The sequence below is a fragment of the Trachemys scripta genome, chromosome 6 (genome assembly GCF_013100865.1).
Source record: "Trachemys scripta elegans isolate TJP31775 chromosome 6, CAS_Tse_1.0, whole genome shotgun sequence".
In the NCBI taxonomy this organism is placed as follows: domain Eukaryota; kingdom Metazoa; phylum Chordata; order Testudines; family Emydidae; genus Trachemys; species Trachemys scripta.
This window is the reverse complement of record NC_048303.1, coordinates 102,271,836-102,298,226: the sequence shown is the minus strand read 5'-3', so window position 1 is coordinate 102,298,226 and position 26,391 is coordinate 102,271,836. Positions and strand designations below refer to the sequence as shown.

At 40.5% G+C, this 26,391-nt stretch overlaps 1 protein-coding gene across 2 annotated transcripts in view; it reads right to left on the bottom strand.

Annotated features, from left to right (window-relative positions):
• Nucleotides 1-26,391, bottom strand: part of TTC39B (tetratricopeptide repeat domain 39B) — a 124,359-nt gene that overhangs the window by 44,230 nt on the left and 53,738 nt on the right. Inside the window, exons 1-2 of one of the 2 annotated variants that reach the window (XM_034774554.1) lie at nt 22,576-22,799; nt 1,522-1,626 (exon numbers count right to left, since the gene is read on the bottom strand). In XM_034774554.1, coding sequence (XP_034630445.1) covers nt 1,522-1,616 — 95 coding nt within the window. In that variant the 5' untranslated portion in view covers nt 1,617-1,626; nt 22,576-22,799. Of the gene's footprint in view, nt 1-1,521; nt 1,627-22,575; nt 22,800-26,391 lie in introns of those variants that run through there. The other variant, XM_034774553.1, reaches the window with a different exon arrangement.

Below are 26,391 nucleotides of genomic sequence, written 5' to 3'. Positions count from 1 at the left end.
CCCTTACCCTGCTGCTCAGAACAGGGTGTTGGGCTCTGTGCCAGCCGGACACATGGCTGAGCTCCCCTGCACAACACAAAACCCGGTCCCTGGCCCTGCACAGGGCTGCCGGAGCGGGCTGCAGGAGGAGGAGCTGCCGGCCGGCTCAGAATGCAGGGAGGGCGGGGGTGGGAGGAGGAAGCTGCTCCGGAGTCCAGCCCGGGACTTTCCTGCAGCCCTCCCAGCCGCTCGCTCTGCCGGGGGAGGGGGAAATCCCGGACATTGTGAGTGCTTTACAAATTCCCCCCGGACGCTATTTTTAGCACACAAAAGGAGGACATGTCCGGGTAAATCCGGACGAATGGTAACCCTATACACATGTATATCCAATCGTTTTGGGGTGAGAGTGTTTGGCACATACCATTCTAGGGAGCGAAACTCTTTCTTTAATAAGGTTTTCCCAAAAGGGGCAACAGGTGCCATGCATTAACTAAGATAAATGACAAGCAACTGAGATCAGTTGGAGGACAGAGTCATGGGTTGAGCCCTAGCTATGTGCAAAAATTTACAAGAACTCGTTGATTTTGTAAAATGCTGGTTTTTGCCGGGACTGTATCTCAGGAACCCCTTGGTCAGATGACCCCAAATTTGGATCATCAATCCTATCCATACCCTCATGGGGTGCAGCAAATTTCAAGATAACCTGAGTAAGCATGCAGGCTTTAGAGCACTCAAAAATCATCCTTTCAACAGAAAGCATTTCCAACTTTAACTATATTTTACATGCATGCACTCACTCACTCATATATAAACAAAAACATCCCCCATTTCTTTCAAATATTCCTTCTAGTCCAAAGATTTTTCCTATTATCATTAAGGAAGGACCCATGTGGTAAAACATCATACTACAGGAATATACTTATTTAATAGAGAAAATCTTTCTACTAAATTAAGCTTTACTAATTGTACTTTCATACTGGTTTTCTTGATGGGAGGAGGTGACAGGGAGAACTAGAAGGAAAGTAACTTTTTCAAAAGTTGGAGTTAAAACTAAATCCTGCCCATTGCTGTGCTGTAAAGGGAGAAGAGTGGCTAATCTCCAACTGCCAGGTAGCACATATACCATCATCAGGGAAGTATCAAAGTGCACTCCACAGCATTCCTCTATCCTGGTCTATTTTTTGAAAAAAAAAGCCATATTTTGCAACAAGCCTTTTGTAACAGATAAAAGATGACAGAATTTCTGCTCTCCCCACCCCCTTCCTCCACTGCACCTGCAAGGACTTGATTTAGGCCTTAGAATTACAACTAAAATAAAACAAAGTCCATGGGTTGACTGACAGGGTTTGTGACTTCAGCATGTTTAAACAGAAACAGTATATACTGTCGGGCGCAACAATGCAGAATTGCTTTGGTCAGGAGAGACAAAATGGAAGTAATGAAAACTACTATGTTCAGAGGCCTTAGATTAGTGCTCAGCAACCAGATGGCATGCCTTACAGTATCTGCCCGCATTAATTCCAACAAACAAAATGAACTCACCATGGCCGAAGTAATTCCAGGGCTTCAGAAAATTTATTATTTAGAAATAAGTTCAGTGCCATTGAACATTCTTCCAGCGCACACTTGAGATCCATCTTGGATGCCCTAATAAAAACATACAAATATAACAAAAGGGAAAGGGTAAGTATTCAAAACTGTATTCAGTAGTAATCTCAGCTTTCAGAGCTGACCACAAACTGTATCTCAGCCCAACTGTTCCCTAATCTTTTCTGCTTAGTTTGTTACTTTAGATTCCTGAACAGCTGTTTAGGATGTAAGATGCTGCAGTACTGTTTGCATTTCCAGATCCCTATAACCCTTTTTTAAAATGAGAAATAATTCAAAGGATAGAAATTAGTTAATTTCAGAAACTAATTAATAACTTCTTTCCTTTAGATTTACAGTATATATTCCAAAAGCCATGTAGGTAAGTATTTCATAGTGTGTTTTTTTAACTTATTTATAATAATTAACTCTTAGAAAACTGAAACAAAACAGATTTGTAACAGCCATTGCTTTTATTCTATGGGTTTGTTTTCTTACTGTAATGGTGCTGATGATTATCTTCTCTGTTAACCATGACACATTTCATACCTTCCTAGAATTAGCAGTCAATATGGAATGCAATCTTTTTATCAATTACTATTTGTACAATACTGTAAGTACACAAAATACTTAACTAGTCTAAGCTCTGAAGAGTTTGCAGTCTAACTCAGGAGAAATACAATAGCAGTCAACAGAATGTATGTCTACGAAGGTATGATATTTTTTGTGTTAGACAGGCTGAAATCCCTATCAGCTGACAACGTCTAAAGGAGTTTGGTCTGAGTAAGGACACCAGGTTTGGGCATTACAATGGGGGCTTCACCTGAGTAAAAGAGGTTAAGCAAAAGAGAAGGCAGCAATCATGTCAGTGAGATTAACATTCAAACAATGAACAGAAAAAGAGGACCTTATAGAGGAATTCAAAAGAGAGATTTCTTGGTGCACGTGAACTGTGCAGCTGTTATAAATATAGGCATACAATGTACGGATCAGGAGAAAGACAAAGGGAACACAAAGGTGAAATGTTTGTTATTTTTTTTACATCTCTGCCTGCCTGAAAATCCAGGTTTCCTTACTAACCATGAGTCTAACTGTGAAGGAAGGAAACATACTCACCTCTAATAATGGATTAAAGTAGTTTTTCTATAGATAAGAATCTAATCGTTTTTAATTGTCTTATCCCATACCCTTTTAGGGCTATAACCGAGTATTGGGTCTCATTGGGAAGTCGCAAATTTCCCCTTTCCGCTGATATAAATCTCCCATGTCTTTTACTGGAAGGTCAAAAGACAGTTTAAAACTGTGACATTTTTATTAAAATAAAACCTGTATCTGCTCAAAGGCCAATTCCTATCTATTCTGGGCCTTGGATCCAGTGTGATATCCAAGTTTATAGTTTTTGAGCCCCAGCTATGTGCAAAAATTTACAAGAACAGGGTGGCCAGTTATATGTTTTGGAGTGAAATTCTATGTTTATGAAGAAAAGAAGGAAATGTATAATTTTTTGACAGGTTTTTTTAAATATTTACAATTTGCAGATGTTCAGATGTTTGGAATGTTAGAATAAATCATGGGGATATGGATTAATGGGCAGAGCATAGATCAAGTTGTTAAAAGGTACAAGATAAATGAATTTATCATATGGCTCTGAAATTTATTATATAAATATCCACTTCATGTGTGTGCACTTACCTTATTCAATTCAAATTTAATAATTTGGTAGAACACTTAATAATTCTCCAATACAATTAAGAGATCTATGAAAGAAACTAAAATACAGAGAACTGACAGGAGTGAATTAAGCTAACAAATAGATAAGAAATAGTATAAACAACTTATAAGTACTTTAGCATAAGGACTCCTCTGATTCAACTTTTTCAAGAATCAAAGCCTGCTGTAGTCCAAGACTCCCATTGATTTCAATGAACTTTAAATCAGGCACTTTGACATTATGCTGTTGGGAATAACTTGTATTGCTACATAAGGCATCTCCTTGGCAACATGTTGTGTGATTTTACACATTATATGGTGTTACCCTCACAGATCCAGAAATTCCCATTTCAAATAACTTGTGACATCTACTACATTGTTCGCGAATTCTGAAAATGTTATTATTTCTCAAGAAGACCTGTGATGTTAAACAGTCTACCTTTAACTGTACATTTGACTATAAAGGAAAATTGATACAATTTTCTTCATGAATCATAATTTCCTCTTTCAAAATACTGTCAGTTTGAGCTTCCAGCTACATACTTCTCAGATGCATCCTATAACTACTATTTTCCACCTACTATCAGTTGACAAATATCATACAGATGATTTTAATATATTATGATCATCCTCCAGTCTTCTCCCCCAGTCTTTTATTCTCTTGCGATGTCATTATTTTGATTAACTGTATTAAACTTCTGCATAATGACTGCATGAGCTTCTATATTCTACCCCTCAGAAGCCAAATTTTCTTCTCAATTATATTGTTATATTGAAATTGCTCTGGTATAAAAGAGAATTTGTCCCTATGTATATATGTATGTATTCCGGGTCACAGGAGGAACGTAACAAGATTTGAAGGAAAAGAGGAAGAATTGTAGACTGCACTGATCAGTATAAATTATGCTTCCCACTCTAGTGCTATTATATTAGTCATTATGGACTCAGTATTACTAACCACAATCATTAAAAAAAATCACGAGGCCATCCCCCTAAAATCATGAGATCAGCTTAAAAGTCATGAGATGTTAAAAAATTAATAAATATTCTAGTTAGCTAATGTACTTATATGGCCCCTATTACCATAGTATCTGAACACCTCTTAAACTTTAAGGTACTTCGCCTTACAACACTCCTTTGAGGTATGGAAATGCTATTATCCCCACTTTTCAGATGGGGAACTGGGGCAGAGAGAGATTCAGGGTATATCTACACTGCAATAAAAGACCCATGGCATGGTCCCAGCTGACCCAGGTCAGCTGACTTTGGCTCTCACAGCTTGGGCTGCAGAGCTCTAAAATTGCAGTGTAGAAGTTTCACAGGGTCTCAGAGCTCAGGCTCTGGAATCTTTACACTGCAATTTTTAGCCCCGCTGCCTGAGCCCTGCAAACCCACGTTAGCTGACCCACGCTCAGATTCAGTACCGTGGTTTTTTTAAATCACAGTGTAAACATTGACTTGCTCAAGGTCATGCAGAAAGCCCGTGGCAGAGTAGGGAATTGAACCCTGGTTTCCCAAATTGCAGGCTTAGTGCTCTACTCATTGGATAATACTTCCTCTTACTATTTCTTTGCCTTCTGGCTTTTTAGCCTTTAGGGTGACCTCACTTCACTTTTTCAAGCTTTTTTTCAGAACCCAGGAGGATTAGGAACTTTTTTTTTTTTTTTAATGAAAGCTGGGATTTCCATGCACTACCATGATTCCAGCTGCTTGGGCTTTAAGAAAAACACTAAAAATGACTAGACACGTGATAAAAATTATGTGTTAGCAACACTGTGGGCTCCAATCAGGATCCCCAAGCTAGACTATGTGATAATACTTATTTTTGTTGTCAGATTGAAAATGGTACCATCATTCTAGCAACCCTGAGAGACTCAGCAATTTGGGTTTTACTGTAAACATATTATTATCAGCCATCAAAATAATCATTCAGAATTGGAAGAATACTTCAAAAATTCAGATAAATTATTTTATTCATTCCATTTTCTTGCCTTATACATTTGGGATATCCTGCTCTTAAAACAGATGTTCTTTATCCTCTGGAGTTACAGTAGATCAGCCTCTACCTCCACAATAAACTGTGGTACGATCATCATTCTCCTAATCCTCACTGGAAGAAGAGAGTGGGAGGGAGCTGAGACCAGAATGGTCCCTCCACACCTCTCTTTCTCCTTCCTATGAAGAAAGAAAAGAGGAGGGAGACAGACTATCACCTTTCAGCAGGGGGAGTAGATAGTCATGTTGATAGGCGCTGAGCTGCAGCACTGGGAGCACAGAAGACATTGTGGTGCCGTGGACAGCCTATGAATTTCTTGCTGATGTTCAGCATGGAAGCATGTCCTCTGGAATGGTGGCCAAAGCACGAAGGGGCACACAAATGTTTAGCATATTTGGAACGTAAATACCTTGTAATGCTGGCTACAAAAGTCCCATGGGAATGCCTGTTCTCACTTTCTGGTGACATTGTAAATAAGAAGTTGTTGGTATTATCTCCCGTAAGTGTAAACAAACTTGTTTGTCTTAGCGATCGGCTGAATAAGAAGTAGGACTGAGTGGACTTGTTTACTGTAAAGTTTTGCATTATATTTTTGAGTGGTTATGTAACAAAAAATTGACATTTGTAAGAGATTGTACTACAGTACTTGTATGAAATGAATTGACAAATAGTTTCTTTTATCATTTTTACAGTGCAAATATTTGTAATAAAAAATAATAATATAAAGTGAGCAATGTACACTTTTTATTCTGTGTTGAAATTGAAATCAATACTGTATATTTGAAAATGTAGAAAAACATCCAAAAATATTTAACACATTTCAATTGGTATTATACTGTTTAACAATGCGATTAAACTGCGATTAATCAACAGCCCTAATACTTTTATTTCTACTTCTGCTCCTAATTTTTTCATAGTATTATAATATTTTGAAGAATTATGAAGGATTTTTGTATTTAAAAATCATTACATTCTGTGACATAACAGGGTACAATCCAGATTAGTGGGAGACTGTGTCACCCTTGCCCTCTGACCTGGGGTGCCTTGCAATACCTTGCTGCTGTAGCCTCCAACCTGAACTGCTCACAACATTGTGCGTGGCAACACTGTATGTGAAGTTATAAAATTTCCCTGTATGACGTTGTTAACAGATTTCAAACCCCACAGCCCCATCCATTGAGAAGTCGGCAAACAGGTCTGTCCTAAACAAAGGAATGTGGGCTTGCCTTCATTTGCATTTAAGCAGTAAACAGAAGCATCAAGCAGGAAAAGAAAACAAAGGAAGCTCAAACAGGTGAAGAAAAACCAGCAGGGAACATCCTTCCACATAGACTATTTGTCTCCTTGTTCTCAGCTGGAAATGTTTTTCAAGAGGGGGACTGAAACTATAAAAAGGAGGGGCAAACATGCCAAGGGACTCCCTCTCTCTCTCTCTCTGCCCATCATATTCTCTACACCTAAGACGACAAAGGCAATAGCCATTAGACTCAGGGGTGGGGGGAACCAAACTCTTCAAATTAGTTAGTGTCACAGCTAAATACAAGAACAAACAGGTAATTTAGAATATGTCATAAGTAGTTATGCTAAGGGACCATTCAAGGTGAAATGGTCCCCACGCAGAGTCCAAAAATCATTGTCTTAATAAAGACACAGGATTTATGGTTTATTATGACTCTGTAACCCACTAATCTCCCTTTTTATCCTATGACTACAGGGTTGTGAATGGGCCACTTCACCTTGAATGGTCCCTTAGAATATGTGCTAACTACCTATACTAAACTGTTTGATCTTGTATTTAAATGTGACAAAATACTTTCCCAGACCTGAGGAAGAGCTCTGTGTAGCTCAAAAGCTTCTCTCACCAACAGAAGTTGGCCCAATAAAAGATATGATCTCGTTTCCCTAACTGTTCACTCAATTTACAATGTAGGTATTGTAACAAGCCATCATGACAAACCCATAATCCATTAACTAAGGGGGGGAAATAATTATACATAGAGCCCAATCCTGAAATTCTTACTTAGGATAACTTCTCATTTATGCATATATAAAAGAGACTCAGACCCTAAGAAAGGGCTAGGCTCTAAAATGTAATTGTGAGTTCCATATAAAACTTGTTAATAATTCCAATACATATTAATTGACCTTTATACTTGTTGACCATATTATTGGAAAATACTTACAACTACCTTTTAAGGGAAAAAAAGACATTATTTAAAATGTACCTAGTTACTTAATTGCATATACACCAAAAACTGGATTTTTGAGAGAAGAAGCCATTTTAGACAATAATGAAAATTGATACAAAATGATTTTGTTGATAGCTCATGTAATATTAGTTTTTTTCCATCTACCCTCTTTCATACTTGTTAATAAGTTATTTTACCTAAATCCAGTTTCACATAGCAAACAGTATGTTTCCCTGCTAAAATATCTTTTTTAAAAGTGTAAAAGCTTTCATGCGGTGAAGATTTTTCTTTAGAAAAACCAGTCCTACTTTAGTGTCTAATGGCCTAGAGGTGCTGTCCAGTTTCCATCCAACCACACATTCTCTTGATCTCTGGCCTACTTTATTAACATGATTATCATGTTCTCAGCATCAGATCATGTTCTTTCACTTCATTATCTACTTTCACTACTTGGTTGGAAGGGTCTTTTTTTAACCTAAAACTACCAAATCTTCTTTTCAGTTTCCTTAAAAATGTCTAGGGAGAGTTGTTGCATGACCACTTGGCTTAAGCAGAAGTGGGCTCATTCCTTCATAATTCAAGACCATGAGTTTTGTCACTTGATTTATTCAGAGAAGAAATGGACTTTATGTTCTTAACATGAATTTGTAGTAGTTTTATAGCAGTTTTCCTGTAAAATGTGGTGTGTACGAGTGCATGTGAGCAACAAAGCTGATAAATTAGTTCTGTATCTATATAATAAGATTCCAGGATCATCACTCTGTGTGTCACTCTGAAGCCTAGAATGTCTGTTGAGTGAGTGTGAAACAGTGGAAACAGCTACAAGCATGGATGATAGCTCTTTTTTTTTTTAGAATATCACCAAGTTTAATCATCACAGTGATTCACGGTTTCTCACCATTCAATTTTTAAGTTTATATTAATTATAGCCATGCAATAGCACGGGCTTTCAGCTACTAGTATCCTCATAAGAATAAGAATAAATAGTTTTAATGTGCTAAAGAATCATCTTAGAACTGTCTGCACTATTGTTTTGTAATGAAACTGCAACTTATCTTTGTGTGTGCATTTCATGGGAATAAAACTAGTGCTACAGATAGAAAACTGATTCATAGGCAGAGCCCACTGAGGAAAGTTGCAGTAGAAGTGGTTAAACCTTTATACTTCCTTCCCATATTTTACATGCTAACAAATATCCTTTCTATAAATTATTTATCATTTTAATATATCTTAGTATTTAGAAAGACTTGCAGCTTCCTTTCTTTTTTCGGTCTGAAAGGCAGATATTGGGCCAAAAATGCTTTAAGACATATGCCATTGTCAGATTATAAGGGTAAGCTTAAATATATTTATTCGCTATGGATTTTAGTGGTTTTGCATTGTGAACTATTTTCTTACTGCTTTTAAAAAGCTGTGGTTTGCATTTACGCAAAAGGTTACACTAAGTAGAAATCCTATGTACTGCCTTATCTCTGTGTTCATTCATTCAATACATAAGAATGGAGGGATTTTCAAAAATTCTCCTGTTGAGGTAAACCTCAATATTGATACAAAAATAATAAAATTATCATAATATATGCTAATGTTAGGTTAGTACATGCCTGCCTGCACTTTTACTAAATTTTAATAGATATTTACCTTTATTTTCATACACAGGAGCTTGGAGTAAAGTTGCTCACATGCTTATTTTTGCTTAACTAATCCTTAGGAATTCTGTCTTCTGTAAGCATGACAGACTTCCCAAAGGTCAAGAAAGATAACATATTTATTATCCCCAAGAGTGTTTACACAAACCCTGCAGCTTTATAACTTTCATTTCACTTTAATATTCTAAACTATGTTCAAAATATATTATAAAAGAAAAATGTACATAAGTGTTATTCTGATTACTGCTTTGTATAAAATATAGGATAGGAGTCTAATTGAAAATCGTAAATGTACTGCAATTAGTGAAGAACTTTTGGTCAGAAAGGCACACAACCAACAAGACTATTGTATCAAAGACCAAGGGCCCTCCCTCTAATATGAGATGCCAGTTTGTTATAATAAAACTTTTTAGTGTATACATGGCCTAAGTTATAAAAACGGGCTTTTTCATCCTTTCTGCTCTTCATAGAGAAAAACCTCAGTTTCAAACTCTTCCCCATGGCGTAAAGAATTATAGAAACATTGAAATATTATAGGTACTCTAAAGTCTTCATTTATTTAATGTTAAGTATAACATTTATAGTTGGGAAATGTTTTGATCATGTCTAACCCCATGTTTCCACTTGCAGATGAAAACCTTTTTGTTTATTCGTTAAAAATTTAAGATGGCACAAGTTTTTTTGAGATATAAAATATTTGCAAATATACATCTAAATACAAGCTTCTTCTAACTGTCTAGTATCAGACGGGTAGCTGTGTTAGTCTGTATCCACAAAAACAACGAGGACTCCGGTGGCACCTTAAAGACTAATAGATTTATTTGTGAATAAGTTTTCGTAGGTAAAAAAAAAAAACCACTTCAGATGCATGCAGTGAAAATTACAGATACACGCATAAATATACTGGCACATAAACAGAAGGGAGTTAGTTACCTTACAAGTGGAGAACCAGCGCTGACAAGGCCAATTCAGTCAGGGTGGATGTGGTCCTCTCCCAGTCATTGATGAGAAGGTGTCAATACCAAGAGAGGGAAAATTGCTTTTATAGTGAGCCAGCCGCTCCCAGTCCCTATTCAAGCCCAAATTAATGGTGTTAAGTTTGCAAATGAGTTGTACTGTCGCAGTTTCTCTTTAAAGTCTGTTTTTGAAGTTTTTTTGTTGCAGGATGGCTACTTTTAAATCTGTTATTGAATGTCCACTGAAGTGTTCTCATACTGGCTTTTGTATGTTACCATTCCTGATGTATGATTTGTGTCCATTTATAAATAAATAAATGGAGATATCCTATCTCCTAGAGCTGGAAGGAACCTTGAAAGGTCATCGAGTCCAGCCCCCTGCCTTCACTAGCAGGACCAAGTACTGATTTGCCCTAGATCCCTAAGTGGCCCCCTCAAGGATTGAACTCACAAGCCTGGGTTTAACAGGCCAATGCTCAAACCACTGAGCTAGTATTCTTTTACTGTCTGATACCATTATTATGTGAATAGTAATACCTCTCCAAAAAAGGAGAGACTGAGTCTTCTATAATGACCATTCAAGTTAAAGACTGTCTTTAATAATCATAGAGAGACAAGGAGGGTGAGGTAATATCTTTTATTGGACCAACTTCTGTGGGTGAGAGAGACAAGCTTTCAAGCCACACAGAGCTGCTCTTTACGTCTGGGAAAGGTACTCCAAGCATCACAGCTAAATGCAAGGTGGAATAGATTGTTTAGAGTAAGTAATTAGCACATATTCTAAGGAACCATTCAAGGACTTTCCCAGACTGAAGAAGAGTTTGGTGTGGCTGGAAACAACTGAAGTTGGTTCAGTAAAAGATATTATCTCACCCTCCTTTTCTCTTTTATGTCCTGGGACTGATAGGGCTACAACTATATTACATTTAAGGGCTTGTCAACACTGGCACTTTACAGCGCTGCAACTTTCTCATTTAGGGGCATGAAAAAACACACCCCTGAGCACAGGGAGCCACGCTCCCAGCACTGGTAACTACGCCCCTCGTGGAGGTGGGTCTGCTATGACTACACAAGCCAGCACTTTAACGTTGCCAGTGAAGACGTGCCCTAAGAATCATGTTGTTTGCAGTGTTGTTGAAATCATGTTGGTCCCAGGACATAAAAGAGAAAAGATGGGTGAGGTAATATCTTTTATTGTATGAACTTCAGTTGTGAAAGTGATACGTTTTTAAGCTTCACAGAGCTCTTCTTCAGATCTGGGGAAGACATCCAGAATGTCTGAGCTAAATACAAGTTGGGACAGATTGTTAAGCATAAGGATACATGCTGTAGAAGACGACTTAAAATTAAGTGGGCAATTAAGACTTAGCAGGCACTAAGGTGTGTTCTAAATTGTTGTAATGAGCCATGAAACCAGTGTCTGTTTACTCCATGATTTTCCATGTCTAGCAGAGTTGTGAATTTAAGTTTGCAAGCTCATCTTCTGAAGGTGTTGTGCAGGTTTCCTTTGAGAGATCAGATATGGAGTGTTCTGCTTTGTGAAAGTGTTCGCACATGGGTGATATGGTTTTGTCTTTCATCAATTTCTATGAAAGTTCATTTGAGAGCATAGTGATTGTCTGGTTTCACCCACATATTTGTTGTTGGGGCATTTGATGCAGATTTCACAGCCAATTTTTTTCATGGTGCAATAGTTGTAATGATCCAGTGTGTGGTTTCATTCACTGAGAGGTATCCAGTCAGATGATTCTTTTTTCTTATAACTGTCGGGAGCGGGGGAGTTGTGGGTTTTGTCATCTTTGTTGTGATACACTTCCTTAGGGTGGAGTTGGTGGAAGGATTCTTCTAGTTCTCCAAATATTAATATGGTATCACGTTCTGTGGTGGGCAGACGTTCAGTTCCTGGGAGAGTGCAGATACTGCAGTTCGACTGAAATCCTCAACAAACATTACATCCACCAAAATTTATCTTCCACTGAGAGGACAGTTATACAGTCCCTGAAATCCAACCACCAGATAGCGATCAAACCAGCAGACAAAGGAGGTGCCATTGTAATCCTTAATCATCACTTCATCAATGAGGCCAACAGACAACTGTCCGATACCGCCTACCATGAAGAAATCAAAGACGACCACATACCATCAAATCCTTCCCAAACAATTCCAAGAAAAAAACTTTGCAATCTCATTCTCTACAAATTCAACCCAGGGATGGCTACATGCTCCCCAAGGTACACAAACAAGGGAGACCAAGCAGATCCATCATATATCTGGCCATGGCACACTTATCAGGACTCATAGAATATCAGGACTCATAGAAACCATTCTCAAATCATTCACCACACAAAGGGCCAGCCTCCTCAAAGACACTACCAACTTCCTCCAGAAACTCTGAAACATCAACAACCTCTACCAGAGCACCATGCGGTCTCTTTGCCTGTGTTCCCTCGCCTCAGCAACTTTCATGAGCCGGGCTCTTCAGGAACCGCGCAAAAGCCGCCTGAGGCTCCGGCGGCGGCGCGAGGCTCCGGTGCCGAGGCATCAGGCTTCCAGTTGCCTGCCTCTATTACGGCACCGTTCGGCACCGCGAATGATGCGGTGCCGACATTCCACAACATGCCTGACCCCAGGCAGGCTGATATTGCCTGCCCGGCACCGACCCCTGCGGTCTGCCTGGAGAGACTTTGTGCCTCATAGCCCTGTTTGGTGAAGAAGGGTGCCCCTTCTTTGTAGATTTTTTCAGTTTTTTTGAGGCGGGGGGACTGTGGCGGGCAGCGGAGCTGGCTTCAGCGCCTGGGTCTGAAACTGACCCGATAGACTTTTGGAGGAGGAGCAGTTTAAGTTTAAGCTCCCTGTCCTTCCGTGCCCTGGAGCTGAGTTTACAGCAATGGGCACATTTTTGGGGAATGTGAGCTTCTCCCAAACATTTAATACACTTTGAGTGTCCATCTGATAATGGGATAGCTTCCTTGCACGTAGCACAGCGCTTGAAGCCTGTGGAGCCCGGCATAGCCGCGGCTGACAGAATTTTTTTTTTTTTTTTTAAACAGATAAACGGGGTAACTAACTACACTAACATAGAAAAACTGACAACAACTAGTTACTAAAAGGTAATTGTAGCAAGAGTGAAGGATTTTCTAATGAGTCTGCTGAGCTCCGTCTCAGGCCGGGGACGGTTGAGAAGGAACAGAGGAGACCGGCCACGCATGCGTACTATCAACCTAGATTCACAGCGGGGGGCAGCTTCTGAGCATGCGTGGCCGCTATGAGTACTGCTGCAAAAATCTCCGGGCAAAGGCGCAGGGACGCACCAACACCTGTAGTGGAGCACCCACAGGGACATCTCTCGAAGAAGAAGTTACCTCAAAACCATAATTACCACCTATGCTGATCAACAACATTTAGTTGCCTTGTGGTAGGCGGTTGATAGTTTTACTTTTCTAGCTAGGAAAAGCCCTACCAGCCAGTCACTGGATGCATGACCAACCTAGGAATGGGAGCTTTACTACACTTGATCCCCTGCTCCCTGTACAAGGAACTCGCAGCACATGCAACATAATAAAAATCTAAATAAAATAAGAAGAACTGATGTAAAAATGCACTCCTAAAATTTTAAAAAGATGGGGAGGTGCTATTTAGAAGGCTATCTACCAAGAAGGTATGTTGTTTCTATGACATTGTGCTACTATCTAGATCCTTACCTATGACCTTATCACTAAGGCTATGAATATGTCATGGAGGTCACAGAAGTCAGGGAATCCATGACTTCCAGAGACCTCTGTGACATTTTCTGCTTCAGCCCCAGGGCCGCAGGGCTGGAGCTTTCAGCCAGCGGGGGCACCAGAGCTCTCAGCTGTGGGACCCCACAGCTCCCAGCTGCCAGCCCTGGAGATCGGAGCTGTGGCGAGGGCCCCCCTCCCACAGCTCCCAGTCCCTGCAGGTGGGGAGGGGGGGCCCGTGGCTCCCAGGCACCTGCCCAGAGTTCCAAGCCGCCAGAGCTCTGAGCCACAGCAGGGTCTCCGCCAGTCCGAGCCGCCACAGATGGCTCCTGGCATTCTGTTGCAGGTAATAGGTGGCCCCAGAGCTTCCTGCTGCGGGGGCCCCCAAAGCTCCCTGCTGCCATAGGTGACAGGCAGCCCCTGGAGCTCCGCCGGTGGCAGGTGGCCCCCCCAGCTGCTGCAACAGGGGGACCCCTGTGCTCTGGCAGGTGGCAGGGGCCCCCAGAGCTCCCAGACACATTGCAGTTGGGGGGCCCCAGAGCTCCGCTGGGCTGCAGGTGGCAGGGGCCCCCTGAGCTCCATGAGCGGTGGGTGGCCCCCACAGCTCTGCGCCGCAACAGCAGTTCCGGAGCTCCCAGCCTCACAGAAGCCACTTCACGAAAATTAATCACATAGTTTGGATGAACCAAGGTGATGAGGAGATAGTCTGCAGCATTCTTCCCCCTGTGGCAATGAATATCTGCACCTAAGTTAACAACTGAAGAAGTGTTACATTTATTCTCCATAACTGCATCCTCCTCAGAGAGACAGGTGCTAAGCATCTGACTAATAGCAGCACAGCTCTTGCACGGATCTTAAAGGATTTTTTGGGGAGTGGGGGATGTCAGAAAAATGGAATGGAATGGCCCATCCTCCAGGAGGCTGGGAATTCCCTTCTTCACAGATTCATGTGATCTATGGGTTTGGGTGGTCATCTAAATTCCTCCCAATTAAGGGGCAATTTGAAGAAAAGTCCAAAGAAGGCAAGTTCACTGCATTTTCTGGGCCACCTGCCAGGCATATCTCCATATAACGCAATTTAGCTATAAATTACTTGTTCAAGGTTACTCAACAAACCTACAGCAGAGCTGGAATACAATCCAGATCTGACTCATAGTTCTGTCCCTTACCTCCATGAGTACACTACTCCTTTACTCAGAATTCAAGGGAACAGCTCCAAGCAGCAAATGCACTGTTAACAGATAATTAGCTTACTTACCTTTAGTGGTCAATAGGGCATTTGTCATCAGTGAATGGTTATTACAGAATACACCTCTACCCCGATATAACATGACCCAATATAACACGAATTCGGATATAACGCGATAAAGCAACACTCCAGGGGGGCGGGGCTGCGCACTCCGGCGGATCAAAGCAAGTTTGATATAACGGGGTTTCACCTACAATGCGGTAAGATTTTTTGGCTCCCAAGGACAGCGTTAAATCGGGGTAGAGGTGTAAATGTGTAACCTGCACAAATAGTGTAACTGAAAGGGAAAAAAGCTTTCTTGTACCAAATCAGACATTAGCTGGTCTAAACAATCTACTCCATCACAGAAGTATCTGACTACTCCCAAGTAATTTAAAATATAAATAAAATATCAACACCTCTTTCTTTCCTTCCTTCCCAGCTTATAGAAAGAGTTTGATTGATTTAAGATTTTTTGTTTGTGTCCCAGGAATTAGAGCAAATACCAAGGAAGGCTTTAAATATTAGGACAGACTATGAACTGAACTCTGTTTTCAGTGGGAAGAGAGTGGAGAATGCAGAACACCAGTATGACATGCTCGGGGTAGCGTATGTTGGAACTTTTACAAGGTCTTTGATTTAATTCTTAGATAAAATGAGTTGCAATTGTCAAGGTCTGGTCAAGGTCAATTGCCTGGAGGTCACAAATGCATGGAGCATCAGTGCTAGAGCTATGACTTTTAGGATAAGTGACCATGTTTTGCCACCATAGTTATTTGGATATCCAGCAACACAGAGGAGCACAAAGAGCCTAAGACTGAGGACTGATTTAACAATCAGACAGCAGATACCTTCATGAATGATATTGAGAGGAGGCAGATTCTTAGAAACAGTGGCTGCTTGTGGGTACCACAAAAGAGATGTATTAAGATAATTTTACTTTTGTATGAATAAGTTAAGAGGTTAAGCATTTAACTAGAGCCTCTGTATAAGCCATGATCTACAGCACAATAAATCTGATTTTTAAATACACATCGAAGAGAAAGGGATCGGTATCAAATTATTGTACCGATACTTTTATAATATCTTCTATTTTAAATTAGTGAGGCTTATCCCATTTTATCAATCATTATCACCATTCAGTAAACACTGGTTCATTGATTTTATGCTCAAGTTCCATTGATTTTTCTGCACCTTGCTAAAATCTTTGGCCAGGCCAGGTATTCTAAAAAGGCTGTGTATAGATGCCTAATACGAAAACTCAACTAGAACTAAACTTGAGGAAGACTCAGATGCACCAATTAACTAGCAAAACTATCCTAAATTTATTGGACTGAGAAGGTCAAATTTGGCCTTCACAATCAACTCAGAAATAGGATAAAGAAAATCTCTCACAATATTTCTGTAGTTTCTTGCAGATAGATAGCATTATCTTGCACTGTCTGAAATAAAGAGATTTTAATAATTTACATTTATCTATATTTCTATATTGCCAGTCCTTGCAAACAAGTAGGCATCAAAACCCAACAACCAAGAAAAACACTGTAAGCAAAAATTCTTATGTGCTATGTTAAACAAGAAACTTTGGAAGAGATCCCAGGATTTCATCCAGCAAATCTGCAATGCTGCATCCCTAGTCATAGGACAAACCACCAAGAGGCTAAATCTATAAGGATGGATTATTTTTCTCCTATATATGCTCTTTCTACACCAATATTAAGGGGAAGGGAGAATATAACAAGGAATTTAAGTACATATAATCTTAGCCCTACTGAAAATACAAATGTGTGTGACTGATAATTTTTAGCTCTAAATAGGAAGTTCTGTTCAAACTTAGCTAAGGTGCTGCTCCATAAATGAGAGGTTATAGTACACTTAAAGGGGTTCTCAACATTTTTCTTTCTGAGGCCCCTAACATGCTAAAGAAATTCCAGGACTCAGCAGGTGGAATGGGGCTCCAAGCTTCAACCACAGGGGGGGCTTGGAGCTCTGGGCTTCAGCTGCTGAAGGGGGGTGGGGACTCAGGACTCCAGCCACAGGAGGGGGCTCGGGCCTCCAGGCTTCAGCTGCTGGACAAGGTGGCTTGGGGCTTCAATCCTGCGGGGCTGGGGACCTGGGGGCTTTAGCCCCATGGGGGAAGGGAGGCTGTGGGGTACTGGGCCTCTGGGCTCCAGGCTCCCAGCTTTAGCCCTGCAGGCAGCAGGCTTGGGGCTCCTGCCCCACAAGGCGTTGAGGCTCCAGGTTTTAACCACGCAGAGCACCGAGGCTTGGGACTCTGGGTTCCTGGCTTTAGCCCCATGGGGCAAGCGCGCTTGGGGACCTCCTGAAATAGCTCACTACAAACTGTTTTTGGATACTTCATATCAATGACTCGTGTACAACAAAATTAAAAGATACCAGAATCTGCCCCATAACTATATTTTGATTTGTGAATCATTACTATGAATCTTACAGATTTTGTCCACAGGGACAGGATGCTCATTGGATGCTCACCTGAAGACAATCAAGGGTTTCACAAGTTCTATTCAAAACATGTTTTCCACAACATTTACAGATATTCCCCTATAAACCTCAAATTTAACTTAGTGCTCAGAAGCTAAGCAAGTATGGGCCTGGTAGTATACAGATGAAAGACTCCAAAGAAAATCAAGAAATGTATTTGTGATTTAGCAACAGTTTTTCTTCTAGTCACTCCAGCTGGCATTGTGCTTCTGACGTGCTGTCTTTAGAAGAACACATAAAATTTAAGTCATAGCCATTGGATACTTTACCTACAAATGCACTATAAGAAAATTACCTCCTCTCTACAAAAATTCACTTCCTGTTCTCAACTGCAGTATTGCTCATCACTTTCACACTGCTGCCACCGTCAACTCAGGTTGTTGTATTCGGAGGGGGGGGGGGTGTGGTAGTGTGAAATGATTGATACAGGTGTGTACACATATCCTACCCAGAGAATGCATCTCTTACATGCACATCTATTCTCCATTGCAAATTCTGTATCGAGTCAGCATATGTAAATTCCCTTTCACGTATATGGGGATTTCAGACACAAAATGATGGTAGAAAATATAAACAGTGCATATTCAAAAAGAGGAATTTTATCCATCATTTAAGTGCTTTGGTCCTGGAAGGTGCTATCACAATGTATGACATTAACAACAAATCATAAACCAGATTTTGAAATGTAGTAATTTTTTCTCTTAAATATATGAAAAAGCAGGGCTTGGAGTGAGCCCACACTGTTTCAGCACTTCACTGGTAGCCTCAGCAGTTTCTCCCTATTTTAAGCTTTCACTTATTAAAAATGAGATTCCAGCTCTCATAGTTGTGAAGAGAATATTCCAAATGTGAACCAACTCAGTGCTTTCTTTCCAAGTCTGCAGACAGGCAAACAATAGATCTGAAACAGTATAAAACTGTGCCCCATTCAACCCTTCGGGTGTTGTATTATCTACAAAGCCTAAAGATGACAATTTAAGACTCAACATTGTTATCTATTTTAGTGGTTATTTTAGCAGAAATATCACTCTTGTGTTATCTAACCACAGAGGATGAAAACATTAAAGTTGAAACATATTTTCCATCCTCTGGAACTCTTGCAGGAGTTTTCCCATTGGTGTTTTAGCCAGTCCATTTTTTATATGTCCCATACAATAGGACTTTCAATGCTCCTCTGTTGAGAGCGTTCCACAATCTAAATCTTTGGGACTAATTTTTTTTTTTTAAGGTCCCCCCCCTTTATCTTTACCTGTCCGCCACTTCTGCAAGACAGACATCAGAGAAAAAGGAGAAAGAGGGCCAATAGCGACCAGAGGAGGGAAGGAGAGAGGAAGCATCCATCAAGAAAAAAAAAAAGAATAGCAGAGAGGGATCCCTCAAAAGAAGATGGAAGCATGATAAATGGGAGCAGGAAAGGAACAGAAGTCATCAAGGGAAACAAGAAGGGAACAAAAATAGAGCAGGAAGAAGAAGTGGTAGCATCCTCCCAGGAACAAAGGAAGGGGAGACAGGGCAGCATGCTACAGCAATAAGGGGGGGAGCCACCTAGAGAATGGGAAGATGAGAGCAGATTACCATTCTCTGTCCCCTGCAAACTTCAATCCTTAGGATAAAGTATCAACAATATTAGGGAAGGTTCGGTTGTTACAATATGTAAGAAAGCAAAGGGACCGGTCTGTCTGCATCAGATAGTTCCTTGTGCTCCCTCTCCAACTTCATTTCCTTCACCCACAAATCCCACTGTGCTTTCTCCCACATTATCTCTGATCCTGGGAATACCCTTCCAAAATCCATCCACAGGGCATTAGAGAATAGAGAATTTCCCTGAAATAATATATTCCACCCTCACGTCCAAAAGTTTGACATCCCCTCTCTTTTTTTTTTTTTTTTTTTTTTTTTAAGATCCTAATTCTCTCTTCTGTATTTTAACCTAAAAGTGCCATGATTTCCATCCAGAAGGCCAAGGATGGTGTGTTCATTTCAGAAGTATTATAAATACCAATAGAAGTACTAATTGTTCTAATGTAAAATTATTATAAAATATAGCTTTGCTGAAATATAACTTTGGACATTTCTTTTGCGTATGAAGATTACAACCCAGGGGAATCTACTTACTTCTATGGCCCTCTCATGACATTATGTGAACATCTCCATAATATTAATGAATTTATCATCACAATCTCTCTTACTCTGGGGGCATTTTGTGCCAAAAAAATTAAAATTCTGCTCACAATATTTTAAAATTCTGCAAAATTCTGCAAATTTTATTTGTCAAAATAACACTATATAATCAAACCAGTTTCAATTATTTTGGTATTTTATTTCAAAATATCTGTCAGTAAGTATGTCTGTAACAATACAGACACACAAAAAATTTGCCCATGAGTAAAGAATTAAAGAACCCCCTTCGAGAAACCGGTTCCTGTTTCTCTACCCCCTTCCCCACAGACCCCAGCTGGGGGGCCAGATATTCACACCCCCCCCCCCCCCACCCCCCCCCAGGGCCCCGCAATGCCCCCCCCAGACCCCCCCCCCCCCCCCCCCCCAGCCCACACACTTGCATCCCCTACCCACAGGCCAGCTGTGGGGCCTCCGCAGCCCAGACACTCACACCCTCTACCCTCTCAGAGCCCAGGGTTCCAGAGGCAGAAACAGCCCGATGCTGGGTCCCGGGCTTGCACGGAGTTTCCTGTGCGCCACTGCCTCCTTCTTTCAGGGCATGCTGGAAACTGCAGCTGCTGGGAACCCTCCAGTTCCCTCCCCTTCCCCTCCCCTTGTCTTCTATTTGTGAGCTGGGCTCTGCTGGGTCCAGCAACCCATAATGGCGGACAGCAACACAACAGCCCATTTCTGTGGGGAAGAAAAGAAATTCTGCGTGTACAACATTAATTTCTGCAAAATTCTGTGTGGCTCAGAATTTCCCCAGGAGTAAGAATCTCTGCAAAGTAGGAGTGTATCAGTAGCCTCATTTTACAGATAGCAAACTGAGGCACAGAGAGACAAGTGATAAGGTCACACAGGAAATTAGTGACAGAGGTGGGAATTAAAACCAGGTCTCCTAAGTACCTTAACAAGAATAACCTCCTTCAGGAGAGAAACTAACGCCACAAGATAATCAGAATCTCCCAGCATTCTGGAAACTGGAAGATAGTCTCTGAGCAAAATGGAAGTGCTGTAGCACTTTGGCTGTTGATTGGCTGGAGAGGAGCTCAGTGAGCCAACAATGAAGTCATTCCATGAGTCAGGAGTTAATACTAAGACAGTATTAACTGAGACTATCATCACGTTCTTCAGAAGTCAAGTGCAAAAAGTCTTATAGGCACAATAGCACTAAATATGCACAGTAAGCAGGATCCAAAACTTTCCATTAATGCATCAGCCATATAGTGAGAAAAATCCAAACATGCCAAGTATATGGATAACTATTTACTTATGTAAAACACCACATGCATATTTCATCCCTGGTGTAAGTCAATGGAAGTAGTGGAATAATTTTATTGAAGTCAATTCACTTACACCAGGGACGAATTTGGCTCATCATCTTTAATTCAATGGAACCGCTAGCAGTTACATCAGGTATTTCAGGCTTCATATGTAGTAGCTAAATTCAGATCAGCAGTACTTAAATGACCCAATATTCAAGAGAAGAAAATAAAATAAAATAAAATAAAAATCATGACAGGTGTTTATCTGCAGGTGGGAGAAAATCTGTTTTACACTGCTGGAAACTAATGAAAATGCTGGCATCAAAAAAACCTGTCAGGATGCATGATATTTCAGTACAAAATAACAGAAGGCTAATGTGTTATCAGGTTTGTCTGGTAATTAGAAAGTTCAGCAATTTGATTTAACACTATTTTTAGACACAGATTTTAATAATCAGTCTTTATAGTTTAAAAAATACTAAACATACAATTTAAAATAAGAATTTCTGTAATCCTAGAGGCTGAGGTCAGATTTTTATACCCTTACTTACACAGAGAAATACTTTTCAGTCTGACTACTCCATGTGTAGTCAGACTGAAATCAGTGTTAGGTGCTACTCAGTATAAGAAAAGGTATTAGAATCTGGCCAAGAGCAATAAGCAATCCCAAATTACTGCCTAATCTTTTTATATATACACAAGACAAATTTGTTTATAGGTACTTTACAGAAAGAGTTTGCATAAATAAAAGATGGGTATTGAAAAGCAATAAAGTTGAAAACAGAAATCCTTCTAAAATAAAGTTAAACTACAGTTTAAACCGTACATAGTTAAAAATATGGTAGTTCGCTGATAAAGTTCTAACAAAATAAAGCACAATTAATTTTAAAATTTCTCTAGGAAAAAAAAAATCCAATCATCCAGCATGTAGGACAGCAAATAAGGCCAGATGTTTATGGTACTATGACTGCGTCACACAGATGCTGGCTCTAATCCAAGCACACAATTAGGACTGAGTGATCCTACTGCTAAAACCATTTTTCCTAACTTCACAACAATTTACTGGGATGTGTTATACTGAGAGCGGATATATTTAATGTTGCAAATCTTAGATTACTGAGCAGCCTCTAAAATCTAACAATATTCTACATAAGGTTTGGTCATTGAAAATACATTGTTATAGTTAAGCCAAACATATATAGTAGTATAAATGGTTAAATGGTAACAGCTGCCAGGGCAGGGGAAAATATCAACAAATGCAATAAGCCACCATAACACTGATGATGTCTTTATGTTGCCAATTTCAAAAAGAGCATCCCAAAATGCACACCTTGCAGTATTTTGCAACGTACAGTATTCTAGCTGATTAATCACTGACATCAGCAGAGAAACTCATTCACTAGAAGCATTGTTCACCACTGCTAAGTACGGAGAAAAAACAATTACTTCATAAATCATTCTGAATACATTTTCCCCCTTTGAACGTACAGTAAGCATGTAGAACAAACTCTATCTAAGCTATAGATGTTTTCAATAGAGTACATTTCTACAAAGGCAGGTTTCCCCAGATAAACATCCACAAATATGATTACTGCAATCATGATTTCAGGGACTACTATACAGAGTCAGGGTACTTACAGGATGAAATCAGCAGATAACTTCAGGTGAATAAATGGAGTCCTCCCAATGCAAGGATAAGTCTCTGTGCTAGCTTTTCTGTGTCTGTTTCTGTTTTATTTCTCGATACCCATGGGGTTCTGATTAATTAGTTATCAAGCAAAAGAAAAAAAAAGAAGTTCACAAGACAGCAGCTGGCATCACAGGAGCTCTCCATATCAGGATTTAAAAGAAATGTCAATTAGAGTGGCAGCAGCTACAGTCAATGCTGGTTGCTGATGCCTCTGCAGGAAGAGGATGCTGGGAGATTTTCCCAATCTGTACTGCAGTCTAATTCTAATCCATCACTGCCTAACTGCAAGGAGAAAACGGAAACAAGAGAAATACAAAAGGATTTACATTTAAAGGGACAAAAAAAAAAAGTTACCTCAGTGTTTCTCACTTGAACAACTAGGTACCTTAAAAAGTGACCTTAAAAAAAACACATTAAAAGGGTTACCTTAAGAAAAAAACTAGACAAAAAGGAAGTACACCAATGCAAATGCAGTCTGCATTTGCTTTTAGTAAAATGTACAACACAGCTTGTAACAATTTACAATTTGAGTAACAGTAACAGGCGTCATATTTTATTTTGTCCTATTCTACGTGGCCCTAAAACTAACAAAATCACTTTGGTTGTAAACTGTTAAATAAAATATACAGTATATTATACCCTTTGAATTTTTCTCAAAAATCTGATTTGATGCTAATAAAAATTCCTCACATGGCCAAAAACTAAAGACAAAAACAAAACAAAAAACCAATAGCACACACAGAGACGGGTAAAATATACTACATCAGACATCATTACTGATATCCTGACAAGGTCAATGAAAGGAAGTAGCAGTCAGCAGCAAGAAAGCCAGAAAAAACTAACTGCAGCTTTTTGGGAGCTCATCTCAAGAGGTTGGTTCCCGGTAACAGCAGACCAGTACTAGCTGGAAAAAAAAAAAAAACCCTCAATGGTCTGTCCATGTCCTGTGAACTCTCTCCAGTTGGGCTGAGTGTGGCTAATCCTGCACACACTGAAGACCACTACTCTTGTGACAGGTGAATAACTTTGGAACTTTCTTCAAAAGAATCATTCTTAGGGCATGGTGGAAGGCACAGGAGCCTCTTCCAATCAAATTCCTGCCAATAAGGGAGGAAAGACTGCTTCTCATGGAAAGGCTAATCCACTCCTTAACTACTGCTCTTGCCAGACTATTTCTTTGAAAAAGGAGATCGTGCCACAGAGCTCTCCCTCACGTAGTAATATGATTCTAGCAGTGAAGACAAAAACAAATCTAACAGATTAACATAATTCTCAGCAACTCTCTTCAAGGACAATGTCCGGTCTTCCGATCTACGATCAAAAAAAAAAAGTGCGCTCTTGACTTTAGACAATACACTATTGTGGAAGGGTTGGCCTCTGGGGTGTCCCCTTGCAGCCCAACATGGCAGTGCTCAACCTATCCTGGGGTTTCTGATAGTCGACCACTACCTCCAGCTAAATCTGGTGCTGGAGAGCCTTAGCTCTCTGACTAAGACACTCTCCAGTTCACTCCTTCTAGGATATCAAAGTCCCAAAACACAAGAAAAAAAATGAGGGTTGTCTGGCAAGCCTTCAGCAGGACCTTGCCCTTTCCTTCAGGGCCTCTCTTCAAACAAATGGTCAGCCAGTCAGTCTCCCTACACTCAGTTTTTCCATCCACCTGGAGGCTCACCAAGCTAACAAGCTGTCTCAGGTTCCTGGCTGCAACCACTTTTAGCTCTGTGAAAGATGCCTGGAGGTCTCCTCTCTTTCTGGATTAGCTACCAAGCAATCTAACTACTCTCTCCACTCCTGACACCTACCGCAACTGGGGTGGGTTGATTGGGCTCACAAGCCCTTGTTAACCCACTCTTGCTCAGCAAGTCTCAGGCTAGCTCTACACTACCCGCCTGAATCGGCGGGTAGAAATTGACCTCTCGGGGATTGATTTATCGCGTCCCATTGGGACGCGACAATCAATCCCCAAATCGGCGCTCTAACTCCACCAGCGGAGGTGGTAGTAAGCGCCGCCGACAGAAAGCCGCAGAAGTCGATTTTGCCGCCGTCCTCACAACGGGGTAAGTCGGCTGCGATACATCGAATTCAGCTACGCTATTCACGTAGCTGAATTTGCGTATCTTAAATCGACTCCCCGCTGTAGTGTAGATGTACCCTCAGAGACCCTATTAGTAGTAGTAGTAGTAGTAGTTCTGTAGTACCTAGGAGCCCCAGTCAAGAACCAGGACCCCACTGTACTAGGAGCTGTACAAATACAGAACAGAAAGACAGTCCCTTTTCTTCCCACATCCCCTACACTAGGATCAAAATCCCACAGAGTTGCTTCAAGAGTTCAAAAGGGGAGAGGCCTATGGATGACTGGGATACCTCCCACACTGCAAACGGCCAGTGTGCAGTTTGTCTACCACATCACAACTACAGACCAGTATTTCTCAAAACTGTGAAGAGTGCCCATATGGTGGGAAACAAAGCACAAGCCAACGGACATGGACAGATCTCCAAATCATTTTCCCTAGTCTCAGCTTTCATTTTTAAAAGAGACTGACTCTAACTGTTATGGTTGCAAAGAAAACTTCAAAACATAAAGTGAGGGACTGGCTACACTAGAGAGTTTACACTAGAGCTCTTTAAGGCTAAGTCTATACTATGGACCTTACAGCAGCACAGCTGTACCATTGCAACTGTGCCATTGTAAGGTCTCCTGTGTAGAGCTCTCCCGTTGGCATAATTAAACCACCCCTAACAAGTGGCAGTAGCTATGTCAGCAGGAGAGCGTCTCCCGCCGACCTAGCGCTGTCCACTCCAGCGCCTTTCTTGGTGAAACTTTTGTCAGTCAGGGATGTGGTTTTTTCACAGCCCTGACCCGACAAAAATTTTACCGACAAAAGTGCTAGTATAGACAAAGCCTACAGTAGCCACTCTAAGATGGTGGGAGAGATAGGACATAACACTGTCCACACCAGCACTTATGTCGGTGCGTCTTATGTCACTCTGGGGGCTGGTTTATTCACACCCCTGAGCAACATAAATTATGCAGACATAAACTGCAGTGTAGACATAGCTTGAGTATCACCAATGCTCTCTGAGTTTGCAGAGAGTCAGCCAGACACTAGAGCTCTGAGGTGTGAGCTTCCTCATTCATTTCAATGGGTGCTAACTTTAATGCCAATGGTAATATTTTAAAAGTAAATAATTAATTATTTTGCTGTTCAAAACACATAAGAAGAGAGAGAACATAGCTATAAAGGTCTACACAAACATTTCCCAAAGTGGTGGAGGGAAAAGTCAGAGGCCAGGTAGAGCAGTGTGTAAAATGTATAAATTAATGCATATCAGTCTTTAATATATGGCAGGGCTATGGAGGGAAGGGGAATGAGCAACTGGGTTCATCTTCCTGAAGAGGACACTCAGCTTTCAAAAGTTTGGGAAAAGCATCTATAGACAATCTCGGGAATATCTCCTTACAATATTTTCCAAATCTTGCCTTTAGAGCCAAGTCAACTACTTAGCAAAAGCCATCAATAATTTGCAATTTTAAAATCAAGATTGGACTTTTTTTTAAAGTTAATTATGCTCTGTTCAAAAGGAATTATTTTGGGGAAGTTCTATGGCCTGTGTTATACAGGAGGCCAGACTAGGAGGTTGATCAAAATGGTTCCTCTGGCCTCAGAATCTAGAAGCCAGTTAACTGACTTTAATCTACAATTCTTACTCAGGCAAAATTCCCACTACAAGTAATAGCAGTTTGGTCTGAGTGAGGAATGCAG